Source organism: Melitaea cinxia, chromosome 26 (genome assembly GCF_905220565.1).
Source record: "Melitaea cinxia chromosome 26, ilMelCinx1.1, whole genome shotgun sequence".
NCBI classification, from domain to species: domain Eukaryota; kingdom Metazoa; phylum Arthropoda; class Insecta; order Lepidoptera; family Nymphalidae; genus Melitaea; species Melitaea cinxia.
The window spans coordinates 9,394,244-9,415,885 of NC_059419.1; the positions used below are offsets into that span (position 1 = coordinate 9,394,244).

At 34.2% G+C, this 21,642-nt stretch overlaps 1 protein-coding gene and 1 long non-coding RNA gene across 2 annotated transcripts in view; both read left to right on the forward strand.

Annotated features, from left to right (window-relative positions):
* The window catches only part of LOC123666617 (microtubule-associated serine/threonine-protein kinase 3), a 147,544-nt gene that overhangs the window by 91,063 nt on the left and 34,839 nt on the right, over nt 1-21,642 (forward strand). Inside the window, exons 5-13 of the mRNA XM_045600710.1 lie at nt 8,887-8,898; nt 11,274-11,349; nt 14,989-14,991; nt 17,101-17,201; nt 17,695-17,820; nt 19,442-19,567; nt 20,240-20,321; nt 20,400-20,504; nt 20,850-21,014. Of these exons, the coding sequence (XP_045456666.1) occupies nt 8,887-8,898; nt 11,274-11,349; nt 14,989-14,991; nt 17,101-17,201; nt 17,695-17,820; nt 19,442-19,567; nt 20,240-20,321; nt 20,400-20,504; nt 20,850-21,014 (796 nt within the window). The remainder of the gene's footprint in view (nt 1-8,886; nt 8,899-11,273; nt 11,350-14,988; nt 14,992-17,100; nt 17,202-17,694; nt 17,821-19,441; nt 19,568-20,239; nt 20,322-20,399; nt 20,505-20,849; nt 21,015-21,642) is intronic.
* LOC123666618 lies at nt 108-1,289 on the forward strand. Its single transcript, XR_006745294.1, has 2 exons — nt 108-329; nt 661-1,289. It is a non-coding gene; the product is annotated as an uncharacterized LOC123666618 (long non-coding RNA).

The window sequence follows — 21,642 nt, forward strand, 5'->3', positions numbered from 1 at the left end:
AACAATTTTTAAAGTTGCAACATTGAAGCGAACTGAAGTACTTATTGACAAATGAAAAATGACAGCACTTGACAATGACACTGTCTTGTCATACGACATATACACTTAAAAAATAACTTGACAAAGAAACCTATTCTTTATCTAAGCACAATAATAACATTATCAATTTATCAGTAAAATTAACTATTCAAAAACTTTAAATCTACCTCTTACAAATATGAAATAAAGAAAAAGTTAAACTTATAAATTAATACAAAGAATAGACGGTAAATAAATAAGTACTAATAAACAAGTAACAAAGAACACAGACGAAATGAGTAAAATTTAAGGTATGTGAAAGATATTATCAAAATACTACGCTAAGAAAAACTAAATCTTCCTTACTGGTTTTCTTGTCCTTGATGTAGTAGTCGTAGTGGTCTTCTTTTCTTTCAAAACCTGCTCTGGTGAAGCCACGTCGGTGCTTTGAATTGGAATTGGAATGGCATCGAGGTCTGTCATGCTCATAACACGACATCGTGAGCCATCCTGTCCCAAGACGATAATACACCCATCCTGCGTCCAGCATTTGGATATACCGAAACGTCTCCGTGCCGTCATAAAGATCTCGTGACGCCTTTTTGTGAGGAACTCTGACACTGTGATTCCTGTTTGTTTTAGGTGGGTTTTGGCGCTCCATATCATGCTCCTCGACTCCAAGTCACAAAACTTAATAAGAATCGGCCTTGGAATGGATCTTGTGGTGTTAAGCTTACCCAACCGATGGCACCGTTTAATTGAAGAAGTGATGTTAAAGTTGGACAACTTCAAATGGTTAGTCACCATATCTGACACAGCCTTGACGGGGTCCTTTTCTTCTTCAGACACACCATGAACGAGGAGGATTTTCTTGCGGTTTCTCACTTCCATCTGGTCATACATATCAGCAAGTGCTTCTACTTGCAACTGTAGAGACTTTAACGCAGATAAAATAAATTCCTTAAATGCATTAAATTCTAAGGTCAGCTTCGTACTTGGACTTGCTGTTTGTGAAGTCGTTTGCTGAAGATCCTGTTGGAACTGAGCCATTTTAGCGTGAAAAACCTGTGACATCTCAGCCATTGACTGTTTAATTGAATCCATTATGCTTCAGTTCTTGAGAAAGTAGTAGAATATTTCAAAACAATTGTATAAAGGTGAAAATGATTCAATTGAACACTGGTAGGATAAGGTATCAATTTTACATAATATTTTGTTCAAAACCCATTGATTTACTTGTTTAAAATTGTATTAATTAAAGAGCGAAAATTTTCGGTGTTTCCTTTCTAAGCCTACCCACAAATCTGAACTGAACATAAAATACTAGCTGACCCGGCAAACGTTGTCTTACCGCTAAACGCTATTTAAAAATAGGGGTTGATGGTAGAGGGTTGAAAATTTAGGGTTGTATGTATTTTCTAATGTTCTATCATAAAAAAATAGAAATTAAAAATTTTGTCTAAAAAAAAATAAAATTTAGGGGTGGACTACCCCTAACATTTAGGGGGATGAAAAATAGATGTTGGCCGATTCTCATAGATACCGGATAAGCACAAAAATTTTCATCAAAACCGGTCAAGCCGTTTCGAAGGAGTATGGCAACGAAAACTGTGACACGAGAATTTTATATATTAGATTAATATACAACAATGCATGGTGTATTCAGATGATTTTTAGCGTTTATTTGACTAATATAGCTAATAAAAATAGATATTTTCAATGTATTTTAATATATTTTATTCTCAAGCAGGGAAGTGTTTCTGTGGGTGGGTGAGGTAGCCAGAGCTCCTGGATAGGGTCATAGTGTTGCAGGTCTCTAGGCTACAGTAACCGCTTATCATCAAGCTTAGGTTTAAGACCTATTTCGGCGAGATATAAAGCTTCTATTCATAATAAACTATTAACACAGTTTTTTATATGAATTAAAAATGCTTTTTATAAATATCATGACATATTTCGACTAGCCCGTTGGCGCAGTTTGTAGTGACCCTGCTTTCTGCTCTGAGGGTTGTGGGTTCGATTCCCACCCCGAGTCTGGGTGTAATATAAATATTTATTTATATATTTATATATGTATTATTTATAAGTATGTTTATCGAAAAAAAAAATAAGTAGCTATATACCAGTCGGCTGTTACCTATAACACAAGCATTAAGTTGCTTACTTTAGGAACAAACGACCGTGTGTGTATTGTGTAAAAAAAAAAAAAAATATATATATATATATTTATAATATTGCTGTGTGGCTACGGCACTAAAGAATTTAGCCACCCCCTCTCTTCCCGTGGGTGTCGTAAGAGGCGACTAAGGGATAACAAGGTTCCACAACCACCTTGGAACTTAAGAAGCCGACCGATGGCGGGATAACCATCCAACTGCTGGCTTTCAAATACACAGGCCGAAGACGGGCAGCAGCGTCTTCGGTGCGACAAAGCCAGTACTGCGGTCACCAACCCGCCTGCCCAGCGTGGTGACTATGGGCAAAACACATGAGTTCACGTTATTTTTTTGCGTAAACTTGTGGAGGCCTATGTCCAGCAGTGGACTGTTTAGGGCTGTAATGATGATTTATAATATTGTATTTCTCTTATAATTATCATAGAAGCCGCTTGGTCCAGCTTACCTCTAGGTCACATACTGGCACGCTTTCTATAGAAAACATTATTATTACATAGTTGTAATTCACAGAACACTGACGTTTGATGTGGATGTTATTTACACACAAACCGTCGTTTGTCTGTTTGGAAATTAAAATAGGGAATTAAAGGTAGTATTAGAATATAAACTGCTATACGGATTGCCCGACTTCAGTACGGATTTGCGTGTAATTTCCCCAGCGAAAATTCCTATCGACCGTCGACCTTTGATAACGGTCTTTATGATAATGACCGGGAGTGACGATTGTACGTGCTTAACGAGGAAAAAAAATATTAATATTAACATCTGAGCGGGAAGTAAACCCGTGACTGTCGGCATTCAGAACGGTTATTATATTAGGTTATCTAATAATGTTCGAATTCATAACGATCTTCTTATAGCTATAATATTTTACGACATTAAGAAACATCGGGTAAATATTATTTATGCAAGCTATCGATATAAATAACTTATAAAAATCACAATATTAATAATATTTTAATGTCAATAATAATATTGACGTTAAAATATTATTAATATTGTGATTTTTATAAGTTAAATGTGATTCAAGTGCTGATTGAGTAATCGACGGTCGGCATGAAAGTTGTTTAATTAAAATAAATAAGAGATATTGTTAAGTATGTCTTTTTGTTTATTTCTTCAGACCCGGTGAACTTCGGACAGCTAAATTTTTTTCTGTGAATGAGTCAATTTTTTTTGTTAATTTTCCTTAATACAAATTTGGTCCCGATGATAACGAGCACGAAAATATCTAATTTATGTTTAAACACGATTGATCAACAATATAAAGTAAAACAATTGGAACAAAAGGAAGGCCATGTCTATAATGTCTAGAGGTATTTTTTCATAGTAATTCTTTAGGTGAAACAAAAAAAAAATCGGTGGTAATACCTAAGTGACATATTTTGTAAAATCGTGGGGTTATTAACTCTGTTTTAATAATAAAAACAAATGTTTTAAATATAAATATGTGTAACTGGTTTTTATCTCGTAAATATTCGGGGATAATATTTTAATACCTAATCCTTGTAATTAAAAGATTATAATTAAGGAATTCAATTTGCATACCAAGCCATCTTCGACAGAACTTGTATTTGATAAAAAAAGTATCTAGCGGGAATCAAACTCGCAGTAAGAGGAGTCAAGTTCACTGACCAATGTGTCGGGCGGGTTCAGTTAATGTCATCGTATAATGTAACATCAGATAGTCGTCCGTTGAGCGTTAAGACGTCTGCAGACTAGAGACGTTTGGGCAAGACTTATTTTTTTATATACAAAGTCGGCAAACGCGTATTCACGGAAACATGAGAGAAACGCGTTTATACGTGAAGATTATTTTGCATGGGAATTTAAACACTGCAGCCTAGACGATAAAGATAGTATACGATACAATCGATACAGAGTCATCTAGCGGCAAACGTGAGAACTAGGTTGAAATGCCGAATTTCCCATACAAAATGAAGTTAAAATTTACGCCCGTTATTGCGAGACGGATTAAACAAAACTCGCACTAGGCACTCTGCTCACCTGATGGTAAGCAATTACCGTAGCTTATAGACGTCTGCAATAGCAGAAACATCCCAAGCGCGTTGCTGACTCTAAAGGAGCTTTGGTGACATTAGTCACCACAGGAACACCACACTGCTTGAATGGAGTATTATTTATCTGTGATCTTCTGTACGGTCGAGATACTTCCCCAGTCGGGCTGCTCTAGATTTTGAACAGGGTATTCCTGATGTGCCCTACCTCCGTTACTTATAACCTTGTCTGGACAAGTCTCTTCGGACACATATCTGTAGGCTCTGGAATGTACAGATACAATGTTACAGACTCGTCCGTTTGTGCGGCCGATAGTGACTCTGCTTCTGCTGAAAGCAGCATTCGTCTCTAACCAATGTAATTTAAAGCCTATCTTGTAAATGATCTTATAATCTAGATGAGAATTACGGAAAACCGAAATTTTTGTCGCGAGCTGGGAGGTCTACGTCCAGCCGTGGACCGCGATAGGCTGAGGTGTGGGAATGTAATAAAACGTATTTCTCAATCCACACTAAATCTAAATAACCTACATATATTTGCATATATTATCATACGGATTAATAAAACGATTATCACTTAGAAAGTGTGTAGTCTGCGCAGGATCTCAAACTCGTTTTACGGCTGTTTTTGTGTTTGGCAAAAACGATGTTATCACGACGTAAAAGTGAACAAAAGATTCTCTTGAGCCGCTCGACTGTAACTTGATTGAGTGGCGGATGGTGTAAACGTGTTTTTTTTTTAGATGAAAATCGATAGATTTTAGCCGATGTTGTTTTTTTATGTGACAAGGAAGAGTTTGGTAATGATGCCTTGTTGCTAGTATGTCATTGCTTCAATTCTTCAAGTACGTATACTGTATATGGCTTACATTAGTATGATTTCCTAGTAATTGAAAAAATAAACCGGTCAAGTGCGAGTCGGACTCGAAAAATGTTAAAAGAAAAATTGTTATACGATGCAACTAAACATTTTGTGCTTTTCGAAAATTTTCCTTTATCTTTGCTATAAGACGTTGCTTGGTACCAAATTTGAAGATTCTGAGTTCATGGGAAGTATCCTGTTGGTTTTGATTCCCTTGAGAGTGTCGAAAATTTGCAGCATAAACGGCTGTATCTTTTGATTGAGTTGGCTAGGAATTTCGATTTTTTCACAGCTCCAAGGGACAGTAAACTTGAGTATTTGATATGAATTTCAGCTTGATAAGGGGGGTTAGACAGACACGATCAACCAAGTGATCCTATAAGGGTTCCGTTTTTTTCCTTTTGAGGTACGGAACCCTAAAAAATTAATTATGCACAGTCATCCTTTAAGCCGCTAATAACCGTTTACTTCTTATTCGTCAATACATATATTAATGTTCGAATTTTTACCAATGTTTTGGTATACGAGTATTGTTAGTTAGGTCGTTAATGAAAAAAAAAAACATCTTAAATGTCGCGATTTGAAACTCAATAATTAAAATAACCATTTAATTGACGTCAAGTTTAAGTGTGAACTTATAAGATTCATTTGTCTACAGCGTATTGCAGTGAACAATATTGAGAACTGGTATTATCAATTAGAGATTATACGTGCATTTTGATTCAAAGATGGGAGACTTAAATACGAGTGTGGCTTCTCTGGTAAAAGACTTTAGAAGAAGTATTGAGCTTGATTCACCACGCGTCTCCACTGCTGATTGGAGAAAATATATATCCCGTATATTTTATTCCGGTATATGTAACCATTTTGACCACTTGACCTTAGTTACAATGATTGGTTAATTTAGCTTCTAACATCCAAGTACTGAACACAGGCCTCTAAATCCATATAGGCGTATGGACGGAATTATCCACGTATCTAAGCAATTTTCAAATCCGGTTTATTATCTGCATTGTTAAAATAGCATTCCCCTAACAAACAGTTAATTTATCCGACCGTATTTAATCGCTTCAATCGTGACAGAAACTAATCACCCGATTACACGCACACTTGTCACTAATTAGTTTATCTTGAAGATTTGCCACGGAATGTTGTTTACAGATGTAAATATCTAAGATCGTCTTATATTTGTTTATCTTAGAAATTCCCATTGAATAGACACAGGGTTCACAGATTGAGAGAGATAGAGAGAAAGAGAGAGAGAGAGAGAGAGAGAGTATGACATTAGTTATTCGGTCCACCAGTCGAGGAATCTAAAATTTATTAACTTTAATTATCATCAAAATTTATGATAATAATAGTAGCTCTGACCGTCCACCCCACGTTGCGTTATATTTGTATATGTAGCGCTCTTTTTTTGGCACCTCTAGAGTTGCAAATAAGCTTTCGATTCCCTTGATGATGAGCATTTACCGTAGATTATAGACATTTGCAACACCACGAGCATTGCAAGCGCATCCCAAAAAGTTCTTGCTACCTTGTCAACAGTACTTCTGAGCAATGTAACTTGTAATCTGCGTGACTTTATTTGCCTAATTTTTTTATGCTACAATAGATCGGCAAACAAGCGTACGACTCACCTGATGGCAAGCGATTACCGTAGCTTATACACTCCTGCAACACCAGTAGAATCGCAAGTGCTTTGCCGAAATTACCCCCACCTCACCTCCAGGAGCTCCGGCCACCTCACTCACCACAGAAACACAAAAACTGCGTCAGAGTAGTATTATTTAGCTGTGATCTTCTGTAAGGTCGAGGTACTTCTCCAGTTGGACTACTCCAGATTTTGAGCAGGATATTTTCTCTTGGCAGAGTACAGTTCAGTTCAATTAGGCTATGATTCCAATGTAGAAGATTTAAAAAACATACCGAATACACATTTAAAATTACCTATCGAGTTTGTTTTTATATGGTTTGACCATTAAATGTGCCTTAATAGATATTTTATGTAATGATATAAAGTTCGAGAACGTATTTATGAAATTGAGGTTTTATACCGCCGTAACTGTCAAGTGCCTTGACTTAGGTATTAAGGAGAAGTATTTTTATCGCTTCAGGCAATAAAAATACTTCTCCTTAATACCGCGCTTGTAGGTGAAGGATCAGAGTTTAATCCACCAGGCTTCTCCAATGCGGATCACTTTGTTGTCCCTACAATCAGTAAAGATTGCTATCAGGTGTACATGATAACAACCGGGACCGACGGCTTAACTTGCTTCTCGAGGCATAGAGGGGAGACCCACAAGGACTGCTGAAACACCCAGACCAAAGACAAATGTTTATATGTGTAAGATATAATTTAGTTTTCACATAGGCAAGTAAAAAGTTAGTAAGTACGCATGTAATAACGCAAGTAAATACGCATTACTCGTCAGATCTCGGTTAATATTAAATGGGACCATATGACAAGCAGTATCTTTCGATTAAAAAGTATCATCGAAATCGGTCCACTCGGATGAAGTTATGAAATAACACACATTAAAAAAGTGTGCTTTAGACCACACGGTTGAAGTAAATCTTTATTTGCCCCTACAGTGATATACGAAACGTAACTCTCTCCCTTGCTATCTTCACTAACATATCTCCCTCTCAACTTCCTTATTTAGTCTAGCCCGATCACGCTTTTCGTAACGCTCTCGTCACGCATTCACCAGCTTACTCCCCAAGTCAAGCTTGCATAAAGAAGATTTACTTTAAAAAAACCGGTTGAATTGAGAAATTCCTTCTTTTTTAAAATCGGTTTAGAAATACCTCTGAATAAGGCACGCGAAGGCTTAAGTTAAACTTAATTAAAAATATTTTTTTTTCATGTAATTTTCTCGATCTTGTTAATTAGTGAACAAACTAATTAATATAACAAAAAATATATTTCGACGAAAAGGGATTCGCTCGCTTACAATATTATATTTGGATTTGACCTCGAAATCATGTATTGTTCGGGAACTCCGACAAGTTGTTGTTTGCGAAATTGTTTTGTTTTTGTTTTTATTGTTTCGTTTTCTTGATTCAGTTTCGAACTTTATCGGTGTCGAAATAATGTACGTGGATTATTTAGATTATTTTGTTGTTTATTATGTGCGATATCATAATTTACAGAATTTAAATTTACATAATAAATATGTTTTTAAAACATTATATACCTATATATTAATAGTTTTTTATTTTATCTTATTTATTTACACCAACCCGTCTGCCCAGCGTGGTGACTATGGACTTTCTTCTTCTTCTTCTTCTTCGACCTACACGTTGTATTACTTGTCGATGTAATTGAAGTCGGTTATTCTTCGTTTGCAAACACAATTATTCAACATGAACATTGTTTTTTAAATCAAAAAAAAAAAAAAAAAAAAAAATAGATGATTAAAAGAGTAACTTTTGTCCCGACGACAGTTACGGATGTCGATTCTTTTATGAAACTAAACAAGATTTACTAAACTAAGTTCTTACTGAAAAACCCTATAATATTATAAATGTTATTCTAATAGTAGATTAGTTACAATTAGTAAATCATAATTTATTTGTATCTTTATTTTTGAAGTGAAACTTCTTTATTATATTCACTCCGAGCGGTAATCGAACCCGCGACCGCCAGTCTGTAGACGCCAATACGGCACACGCACAACTAGACCGGAGCGGTTATGATGCTTGTCATTTCACAGTAAATTATCAATTAGTTAATTATTTAGTAATTTATGTTTATACTAATTGATTCCTAATGTTTATTATTTCATTGTATGTCTGTGCCAATTAGGAATAAGGACATGTGAGTATTTACGATAACCTTATCATAGATTACGTTCGCTCAGCTGTCGCAGATCACTTCAAGAGCTAATTATAAATTACTATTTATTTTATTACTAGCTGTGCGATGTGGTTTTATATGTGTTGATTTGAGGAACAAACGTTCAAAAATATTATATAGCCCAAAGCCTTCCACAATACGAGTAAGTGGATTTTATCCAACACAAAAATAACTTTTCAATTCGAGCAACTAGTTCCTGAGATTGGCTCTTTTAAACAAACAAACATCAGCTTTATAATATTAGCTTTGACGTAGCTAATGTTGATGTAGTCGTTTTTAAATTGACCTTTTTTTGTTGTTTATGCTGCCTTGACTTTTTTGTCAGTTTTTTGAAAATGTAGGATATGTTTTGACGGTCGTTAAGTGTTTAATTATTATTAATCACTTTTGTGACGAAAAAAATATAATTTTTCGTTTAATTTTATTTATTAAATATCATTTGTAATTGAATATAATTGAACATTTCAAAGCAAGTTGTAGTTTTAAATTGGTCATTAAATACTGATTGTTTTACAGACATGGTTTTTATTTGCAATTTTTGGGATTTTACTTCATTATCATATCGTAAAATCTACTGAACGAATTACCTCGTTACGTTTTTGTGCGATATTTGATTCGCTTTATTTGAAAAGACGATTTAATATAAATATAGTTATCGGCACGACTATTGAGCGCTGATTTGAATGAGTAGTAAATAAAAATAATCAATAATAATAATAAATAAATAATGTAATCTATCTGTAAGCTACGGTAATCGCTTACCATCGGGTGGACCAGTACGCTTGTTTTCCGACCAAGTTGTATAAAAAAAGCTAGTCGTGATTATTCGTCACCTATTATTAATTTGTATGTATTTTATTGCAAATACTTCAACGGACTGAGGGGGCAAGATTATGTAGTTATTCGTTTGTCGATTAATCATGATATATAAACGTCAATAAATATTACAGTCAAGTAAACTTTATGTTATCGTCATACATTTAGTATACCTGTTTCTATACTCAATAAACGGTTCGTTATGATATGAATAGTTTCATATCAACCAACTCGGGAGCAAAACAAATCGTTTTCTGTGTATCGTACAATCGTTTATATGATGAGTGTAGTGACCGGGCAATTGTCGATGATAAAACGAATTTGGTAATAGTTAAATGTTTTTGTTTGGTTTTATTAGTCGATATGTTCCCTTATTCTTCTGCGGATAACGTTTTATTTAGATTAATTTTTCGATACTTTTATTATTTACATTTGACTAATATGCTTGGTATGTTTTCTTATTATTAAAAAAATACAGTCGAATTGAGAACCTCCTCCTTTTTTGGAAGTCGGTTAAAAACTAGCTGTACCCTACGCGCGTTGCTACACCTTTTTTTTGGTCGTACCAACTCAAGAAACCTTTGGCTCATGCACAACACTTTGCTGAAGATCATGACATGATCAAATGCATAGTTTATTATTCTATAAAGGACATACAGATAAACATTCATTTATATATATAGATACTTTTTTAATAAATTGCCCTGTAAGAGACATAGTTTCTTTAGGAACACTTGCTTTTACGCAATTTTTATTGTTAATAATAATTGTATTTTTTTGTTACTGTCCTAATTTTTTTTTGTGTATTTATAGATTGTACGAAACATAAAAAATAAATGTGAATACCGCTGTCTGTTTATAATAAAAATGTGTCTTGTAAATGAGTACACGTAAATATAGATGTGGGATTACTTAGATCCCACTGTTGGCAGCGGATTCGTAATAAATTATATGTATTATGCTACTTTCATTGCCAATGTCTACGAGATCTAGTTGTAATATCATTAGAGATACGTCCTAGAACAGGTCATGGATAAACTTGTCTATGTATATATAGGCTTATTTTAATATCACTACGAGTGATTTGGTGTTACATAATTTAAAAAGTCAGCTGTCATAGTTATACTATTCCTAATAAAAATAAAAATTGTATTTATATTGTATTCTCGACCGTACTGATACTATTTCGCGTGATATTCTATGTGACATTGACGAAATTATCTTTGATATTGAAACCTATTTAATCAATCAATTCAATTGAATGAATGGAGTTGTTTTTGTTTGAACGCATGATACATCTAATATATAAAATAAACTATATAAATTAAACATACAACGCACGCCACTGTGTGTTTAATTGTTTTTTGTTTTTACATTTACGCAATTACAAAACACTTGTAACCACGTAGACTTATATAACAATTGTAGCAAGTGTATTAAATTAAATTTAATATAATTAATTATATAATAATTGTAGTAAGTGTAATTTAATATAATTAATTATTGTTTTATGTTCGCAGAGACGGTAGGAGATGGTCGGTGGCGTCATTACCGTCATCCGGATACGGCACCACGCCGGGCAGCTCGAGTCTTTCAGTAAGTTTTCTTACTAATATATTTTTAATGATATGCCGATAATGATGTTTGTCGAGTTACTAAATTAGTTACATAAGGTAATATTAGTTTAATTGACTCACGATATATTTATTTTCAATGGTTACCAAAACGTACCTAAAGATTTTGTTAAAAATATCATAGAGTTCTTCTTCTGAGAGAATCTAGAATTATTATCGTAGGTTAGTTAAGTTATTGTCAAACAAAATGTGTGTATAGTGTAAAGTAAAATATAAAATAGTTTTAGATTATTAATCATTACATTATAAAAGCATGGTATGTAATTCCATTCATTTCATTATCAATATCATATCAATCCAGTCATTGACAAATTATGTATGAATATGGTATAATAATGATATAATTCCTAAGAAAACTCGATATGTTTAACAGTTAGATAAGCTGTGTGATAATAAATGTGAGGTGTGTATTTTTATCTAGTAATGACACAATGCAACCGCAAAGTGGGGGCCATTAAATCATCGATTTTGTAAACTTTTTGTTTTGATAAATTTCAATACTGTTGGGAATAGGAGTATATTATCGACTATGTTTCTTGTAGATACGATCATTCTATGTTTTTAGATTTCAACACTGTGCAATGTGTTCAAAAACTAAGTAATTGTACAAAAAATCATCACTTAGCATATCACGATACATTTCAATCACCATTTCGTTACAAGAAACATCCATATATTTTTTGAGGTAGGGTATACATTGCTCATAATTTGAAGCTGCCTCTCCGGGGAAGTACCTCACCGATACAGATAAATAATACAGCTCTACAGCAGTGTTGTGTTCCTATGATGAGTAAGGTACTCGGAGCTCCGGGGGAGGGTCGCGGGCAGGGTCGGAAACACGCTTGTGATGTTTTTGGTGTTACAGGCGCCAATATACTACGGTAACCGCTTACCACCGTATGGCTTGACTGGCGATCTAATCGTAAGATAAAAAAAATACACGAAATCTTACTATTAATATACTGAAGAAGAAAAAAAAACTCTGAATAAGTTTTTATCCAGAAAACGTTTGTGAATGTTCCAGCTCAGCCGTTCTGGATTGCCGATAAAATAACAAACATTTTTCCATGGAAACTTTTGTGTTTATAATAATTATAAAATTAAATCGTCTTCATTCGACTGAATTGATTTTAGTCCTCATTTTAGCTTTACTTGGCATCGAGAGGACTATCGATCTGCAGTTATAAATAAAAACGCCTGTAGGATAAGCGTTGACAAAGCATGTTTGAAAAAAGGACGTGCTATTAAAAGCACGTTAATATTGTCTTTTATCGACTTCAAAAAGGGAGGAAGTTATCAACTAGACTGTATTTTTTATGTGTGTTACGTCAGAACTTTTTTACTAGGTGGACCGATTGTCTTGTCATTTGGTCCCATTAATTTATCGACATAAACTTTATCTTTGCTGATTTTTTCGTCTTTTTTATTTTCACAATTATCTTTACTCTTGGTGTAAAAGTAAATAATTACAATTCAATAAAAAAAAAAAAAAATCAGACACCATCAACTTGTTTCCATAAAATATATTTTATATGTATATAATTACTAATTCGACATTATACAGAATCGATCGAATGAATGTGTGTTTATTTTTATAAATTAAGTAATGATATTAACATTCACGACACGTCGATGAGCCGTTTCAATCGAATATTCCTCCTAATAAGTGATTCAGACGATACTTCGTAAGTAATTACGATTGCGTGACATGCAGCCGAGCGGCTATGAAACTAGCGATGTTGTTGTTATAGAATTATATACTAAAAACTAATTTTCAATTTCTATTATTAATTCCAACTATCTATAATCATTATATAAATTAATACAACGTATACATAGTACATTAATTACCAAAATACATTTACAATTACAAATAAATAACTTCAGAACTAAAATGAAATTTTTTAATTAATGAATTAATATTGACTGTCTGTCGCTGCAGTTTAATAAAACGTATTAGATTTTAATGGATAAATAAAAAGTATATCGATAAAGATTAAATATTTGAAAAAAAAAATTGTTAGCTCGCAAGCGAAAAAAACTGACTTTAATTGTATCGACAAGTAATAAAACGTAGGTAGACGAAAACATAACTCAAAAAGCACTCGTCAGATGTCAATCAAATTTAATTGGGAACACATGACAAGCACTAGTTTTTAACCACCAGATTTAGTTATTACCAGATTAAGAAAGGAACGATCAAAATCGGTCCGTCCAGTAAAAAAAAATCATACAAAAAATTCAATATAGGTAAATAATAGTAACACATATAAAAAAGTACAGTAAGTGTACAGTCGAATTGAGAACCTCAACCTCCTCCTTTTTAACCGACTTCAAAAGGAGAAGGTTACTCAATTCGACCGTATATATATATATATATATATATATATATATATATATATATATATATATATATTATGTTCGGGGATAACTCCATCGTTTATAAACCGATTTTGATAATTCTTTTTTTGTTAGAAAGGAGATATCCCTAGTTTGGTACCATGATAAGGAAACCAGGATCTGATGATGGGATCCCAGAGAAATCGAGGCAAACTCTAGAAAAATAACTTTTTACTGGCTGTACCGATTTTGATGATTTTTTATTTAATCGAAAGCCGATGTTTATCATGTAGTCACATTTAAATATCGAGATCTGATTACAACTTTTAGAGTAATCCTTGATAATTCTCGTATTAACTTGACATTTTTTTCATTTACCTACGTTGTATTACTTTTCGATATAATTGAAGTCGGTTTTTCTTCGTTTGCCTGCTAACACAATTATTTAGTCAGTTATTTAGTGTTTATAGGGTCGGCGGTATGCTTGCGATGCTTCTAGTGTTGCAATCGTACATATTATGCTCAGATAACTGCTCATCATCAGGCCGACCGCACGCATGTGCTATTTATTGTAAAAAATAAATAAATAAATAAAATTTTGATTTTATAATAAAAATAAATAAAACTAAAATACTTTAAACATTTATTTTTGATACAATGCTCGAGCTAGACATAGGTTTATAGGATCAATTAAATTATCTACAGATAGGGTTCATTAAAAATTATTCAAATATTTTAATTGTTTATCGGATTCAGTTAATCGTTAGTTGATTCCGTGTATCTGGGATTATGTGAGTGTGATTTTTTATGCATAACTTAAAGTTTTTGAAGTTATATTTCTTTTGGTGCGTTAGGGCAAAAATATGAGAGTAAATCTTTACGATATGCGCGCACACCGTCACAAAAAAACGACACCCTGAAGTTAGCTAGTCAACGAAGAAGAAGTTAGCAAATTGAAGTTAGCTAGCCAATGAAGTATAACTTCTTACGTGCATACATAAGTACACACACAATTTTTTTATATAACTAGGTCGGCAAACAAGCGTACGGCTCACCTGATGGTAAGCGATTACCGTGGCCTATAGATGTCTGTAACACCAGAGGCATCACAAGCGTGTTGCCGATTCTACGTCCAATCTCTATCCAGTCTGGTCACCTTACTCACCACAGGAACACAACACTGTTTGAAAGCAGTATTATTTATCTGTGATCTTCTCTAAGTCCGTCGTACTTCCCTAGTTGGGCTGCTCCAAATTTTTAGCAGGTAATTCCTGTTGTGCCCTACATCGGTTTCTACATACATACATACATACATACATACATACATACATACATACATACATACATACATATAATCACGCCTATGTATGTACATACATACATATAATCAAGCCTATTTCCCGTAAGGGGTAGGTAGAGACCACTTCTTTCCACTTGCTACGATCCTTACACACTTCTTTCGCTTCTTCCTCCTCGGTTTCTTATCTAGAGAAATCTCCTTGGACACATATCTGTAGGCTCTGTAAGATTTTTTTTCTCGTTTCATTTTATTCGTATCTTATTGTAAGTCATCTGATAAAATAGTTTCATATTTCAGTTTTCAATTGCATACTCTCTCGTGTCATGCTATTTTGTACACTATGGTTGAAGGAATAAGGTTCATGCGGCTACGTTTACCCTTTTTGTGAAATTTGAAAGTCGTCCAAGTCGTTACTATAGCGTTATTGCTTACACTAGAACATTAAGCGTCTATATTAGATTTTTATAAATTTAATGTAAAAAATTTATATTTAGAATTTTGTTTCTATGTTAAAAAATAACGAGACGTTATTTTCGTATAGGGCGCGTGCTGCCTATCTAAAGCTGTTTTATCAAAACCCACTCATTCAAAATATCTTTTCTCGAAATAAATTAGTAATTAAGACTTTTCCCTACAAAAGCGTATAAATAAATATTTGGTATATTTAGCGTAGATATTTACACGCTTTGTCGAGTGCATTTTGGTAACTTTAATTTATCACAATTTATCCTTTCAATTCACGTTTCACAGTTAGATACACATTGATACGGCGTTATTTTAATTAAAATGTTTACATATGAAAGTCATAAACATTTTTAAAGAAAATATGGCTGTTGTAACATTTGCGTATTTTCTGGGCTATCTCAGAAAAATAATTCGATGTTAGCAGATGTCTAAGCCATTGCAGATTGACATGGTAAATTACTGCTTAAGCGATAACAAAGAAGATCCTTGTGTCAGCTCCGACACGTGACTGGGGGTTACTTTTTAGGAACAATTACCGTAATGGCAAAAAATATATTTATTGTCCTCTCGCAAGAGATATTTCGCGGTGAAACGTCAGCCTCGGGCAGATCGTGTCCATGTTCAGCGTTATTTTTTACCTCTTCGTATTAGTACCACGGATTAAGGAGTAACTTCCTAATATATTAAAAATAATAATAATAAATAAACGCCTAACACTCAATTGCCTACTATTATCCGGAAACACCAAATGCCAATACACCCTCCAGTGCAAACGTAATCCAGCGCTGTGATCGCTGCTCTAACGCGTCGTCGTAATATTATTATTATTTTTTTATTATACTGGACGTCACTCCACCCACTTGATATATATATATATATATATATATATATATATATATTATATAATAAATATTTATATAAATAATTGTGTTTGGTCGCAAACGAAAAAAAAACCGACTTCAATTACATCGAAGAGTAATACAACGTAGATCGACGAAAAAATAGTCAAGTAACTACGCGTTATCAAAGATTATTCATTAAGTACTTATCAGATCTCGATAAAATTTAAATGTAACCGCATGATAAACATTAGCTTTTGATTAAATTAAAAATTATCAAAATCGGTACACCCAGTAAAAAGTTATTGCGAATTTTCAAGAGTTTCCCTCGATTTCTCTGGGATTCCATCATCAGATCCTGGTTTCCTTATCATGGTACCAAACTAGAGATATCCCATTTCCAACAAAAAAAGAATTATCAAAATCGGTACATCCAGTAAAAAGTTATGCGGTATAATACAACGTAGGTCGACGAAAAAAGCGTCAAGTAAAAACGCATTATTAGATATAACTCGAAAAGTAGTTGTTAGATCTCAAATAAATTTAAATGGGACCAATTGGCACACACCACCTTTCTATTAAAACAAAATTTGTCGAAATCGGTCTACCCGGCCAAAAGTTCTGATGTAACATATATTTAAAAAAAAAAAAAAAAACAGTCGAATTGAGAACCTCCTCCTTTTTTGGAAGTCGGTTAAAAAATAATTATACTATTGTTTGTTGTTAATCTTAAAATGTTATTATTTTTGTGTACTTTCCTCTGTTGCAGTCGCAATGTTCGTCGCAAGAGCGGTTGCTGGCCGTGCAGGCGGCGTGCGAGCCTCCTCGAGCGCCCTGTCCCCATTGCCACCACCACCAAAATTCACTCAAGTAAATATATATATATAGTTTGATGTGCGCCTACGGCAGAATAGAATATAGCCACCCCCTCTCTTCCCGTGGGTCTCGTAAAAGGCGACTAAGGGTTTTTTTTTTTTAATTTATAAAATAATTATTTAACACATGATATTTATCAAAGTAGGTGTTTTTAACAACATCATTACTTCGACTAAGGGTTAACAAAGTCCTTTTTTTTTGTATATCACTAGGTCGGAAACAAGTCTTCACTTGGAAGATTCCGCAATACTTGAAGACAAAAACCTTCCAGCAGTGCGTTCTATCTGTTTTAAGGAATTATATTATCATCTAAGGGTATAAAAAATAGCCTTCGACCTTTCAAATATACACAAAAAATTTCACAAAAGTCTGTCAATCCGCTTCGGAGGAGTTCGATAACTTACACTGTGACACGAGATTATTACGTAATAATAAAATGAAACAACTAATCATGTTATATTCAAATAGTGTTGGGTTTGTTTTGCAGCAGTTCGCAGGGCAGCGGTATGAACTGGGCGTCTCTGTCGGACAGCGGTGGGAGTGGGCACACGGCGAGGGCGCCCTCCCCATCTCCCCGGGGCTTGCCCCGGAGAGTGAGGAGCCGAAGTCTCAGGTAGGTCAGACCAGGGGATTCTCGTATTGCGCAAGAGACCATTTTTCTAAAATAAACTGATCCCCAATACACAAATTACTTTAAAAGCCCTATTTCTATTTTTTTTTGTTATTGATACAAAATAGTTGCTAATTAAAAAACTTTGACCATGTCAAAAATGTCCACCTCTAAAATATTACTTTGGGAATCCCTCATCTAAACCACATCGTTGGTCTCTTCCCTTGCAGAATAATTTTTGTATCTACTTTACTTGTATTTAATCATTAACTATTTTTTTTTTTATTGTAACCGGTTGCTACTGAAAACGTTACCTAGCTGGTTTAAGGTTTCTGGAATTGTAAATTACCTTTAAAACTTGGAATCATTTTTAAATTGTCATAAATAAGATTTTTCCGGTACGTAGTTGCTTAAACTCAGTTGAGTGAGTCAACGTAGTATAAAATTATCAGTCGTTAAAGTCACATTTCAAATATTTCTTTTACTTTTAATGTATATTCAATTCACATTTAGTAAAGTATGAAATGACAATTTTTTGATAATGCAGTATATCGTAATGAACTTTTTAAACGATGGTTTTTAACTTCTAGTTACTCAGTATTTTGAGATGGTTTTGAAAATAACATTAATTTCCTTGTTCTTCTTCACATAATGTGTTTGTTATTTGCAAATAATTTCAATCAGTTCAGCCTATCGCAGTCGACTGCTGGACATAGGTCTCCACAAGTTCGTGCCAAAAATGGCGTGAACTCATGTGTTTTACCCATAGTCACAACGCTGGGCAGGCGAAAATTAGTGCAATCAATTCAATCAATTAATAAGCAATTAACGTATATTTACGAGTAGTAAGGCTAACATTCAATATCGTATGAGTTTTAAATGGTACCGTAAATTACTCTTTTGTATAATTTTGTTTAGTCTAATTCTGTCTAATAATATTCGCCAACCCGCAGTAGAGCAGCGTGGTGGATTAAGCTCTAATCTGTCTCCTAAATGGAGAAAGAGGCCTATGCCCAGCAGTGGGATGCTAGAATGTTAAATGCGAAAATATTGTAATTAAGAAGCTGTTATCAAATTTCTATAACTCATGTTTTATAAGTAGTTCTTGGTTATTATTACTGATTTTTAGCTGATGGAAAAACTGTGGATATTTTTATCAATCAAAATTATATCGCGTAAATGTACAAGAACTTTTTTTTTCTATATTTAGTTTACGTTCATACATTCAAGGAAGAAAACATATAAATGCGTTCCTAAAGTTGGTTGCAATTATAGTAATGAAACAAATTTTTCGGATTTTATCGCGGTTTATTAAGTTTTTTAAATGCCCGATGTTCCGGATACTTTACAGCAACCATGGTTACGGGAGGATTATAGGAAACTATATGTACGAGTAATCATAGTTCTCCGTTCCGGTCGCCTAGCGGTGGAAGTGGGGGGTCCGAGGGCTCGTTTTATAGTCGTTCTCTTCTTTGATTCAAATGCTAGCTGAAGTAAAGATATATGTCATCAAACAAGAACGCATAAAATACTTTTTGTATGTCATCTTGGTCTTAATACACTAAGAACAGAACATGAATACACTTGTGTGTAACGTGGTCCTAAAAATGGTTTGTAATCGCAGTTCTCCGTCCCGGTCGCCTGGCGGTGGTAGCGGGGGGTCGGAGGGCTCGAAGGACGACGCAGTCTCGGCCATGTCCTCGCTGTTCGCATCGAGGTTTCCCGCTGCGCAACGTGCTATGGATGATAAGTATGTACTATTTGGGTTAAGGGTTATTGTTCTGCTTAACAGTGTAGTTTGAGCCAGAATAAAATATATTGGTTACCAGAACTTTCGGAAGATGATCTTGGGTCTTGTCAAAGTATCGTTACGAGAATAGTTTTTTAAATATTATCTATACTAATATTATAAAGAGGTAAAGTTTATAACTTTGTTTGTATGTAGGGGGTAATCTTGGCAAATACTGATCCGATCGTGAAAATTCTTTCACTAACAGAAAGCTACACTATTCAGGAGTGACATAGGCTATATTTTATTAAAAAAAATTCAGTAAATAAGAAAAAGATTAAAATATAATATCAAAATGGTAAATAAACTAGCGCCACCTATCGTTATTAGAAAACAATTTATTAGTATTTCGACGTTATTAATTTAGTCTTATTTTAGTCTATCGACCACGTTTTCTCGATTTTTGATAGATGGCGGTGGAGCAACATATTATTTATTTAAGTGCTATAAAATTTGTTCTTTAAAGTATGTTATTTGGTTAATATAATAATAATTAATTCCCAACGAAGTGGGCACGGGTCGGCTAGTCTGCCATATTTATCCATTATAGAGATATGTAGTAGATATTAGTAGAGTTATAGTATAAATAATAAAATAACAAAGCAAAGGTACGTAATCCAAATTTTTTTTCAGACTAAGATCGCTCATCGATGAACTGTCAGAGTTAGATAAAAAGCCAGATCGTAATCCGATCGAGCGCTTTGTACAAAGACAGGTAATCTAATGAACCTTCTTTTTAACTTGTAAAATTATTTTATTAACTGACATTATAAGTTTTTAATAATTTTTTTAGGTCTTGGAGATGGCGCGAGATTGCCTCCACAAGTCGGAATCGAAGCAAGTGACCAGTAGCTATTTTTACGATATGGCTGACAGCTTAGACAGGTTGCTAGCTGAGGTAAATACTGTGTAAATTGGGTAAATTGTTTTATTTTTCATGTATTTTATATTTCTTTAACTTTGTTAGAAAATGTTTAATTTAAGACAGTTGCTATATTAATATAACGGTTCTGTTTGCTTACGATTAGTTAAATTTGGAATTTGTGTGGTTAAATTAAATTTTAATAAATTGTTCGTGAGAAAAACGAGGCGTTATCAGAATATAGCAAACAGGTTTTATCAGTTATAAATTATTCTTGTGTGTGTTAGAGGGAGTTAGTCAATTCTATTGAGCTTCTATGATTGATGAAATACATTTGTCTTATCTTGTCCTTACTAAAAAAAAAAAAAATCGTCCCCTTAGACAAGAGAAAAGTCAGCGGAAGCGGGCGCTCAAGTGGCCCCTCTAGTCACCCGTTTGACTTTAGCAATGGCGCGGCCGGCTCGTCTGCTCGAGTGCTTGGAGTTCGACCCCGAGCGGTTCTATCGGCTTCTGGAAGCGGCGGAGGGACACGCGAGACATTTACAGGTGATATGTTTTGATATGCGTCAACATGTCAGTAGTCCGTTGATTCTTGTTCTTATATTTAACATCCGTATCATCCGCGTTGGCGCAACGGTTACAGCTATGGATTGTACCTGTTGCGCTGGCGGTTGCGAGTTCGATCCCCGCACATGACCACCGCGCCTCAGAGAGCACGTTAAGCCGTCGGTCCCGGTTGTTATCATGTACACCTGATAGCGATCGTTACTCATAGTAGGGAATATATCCACCAACCCGCATTAGAGCAGCGTGGTGGATTAAACTCTGATCCTTCTCCTACATGGGGAAAGAGGCCTATGCCCAGTAGTGGGATATTACAGACTGAAGCGTTATTTATCATCAGTATATTAGTAACATACAAATATGCATGTCATTATAATGAAAAAACCTTTTCGGATTTGATCGCAATTTAGTAAATTATTAAATTACTTTCGGATACTACAGCAGAGATGTCAGAGATATGGCCCGTGATCGCAATGTGTCACAGAGAGAAGAATCATGACTTCTCTCGATTCCTCTATGGTAGTTTTAAAATGCACAAACAACATTATTTTTATTTGAATCTGGCCCGTCTACACATTCAAAATTAATATATGGCCCTCTACAAAATTGA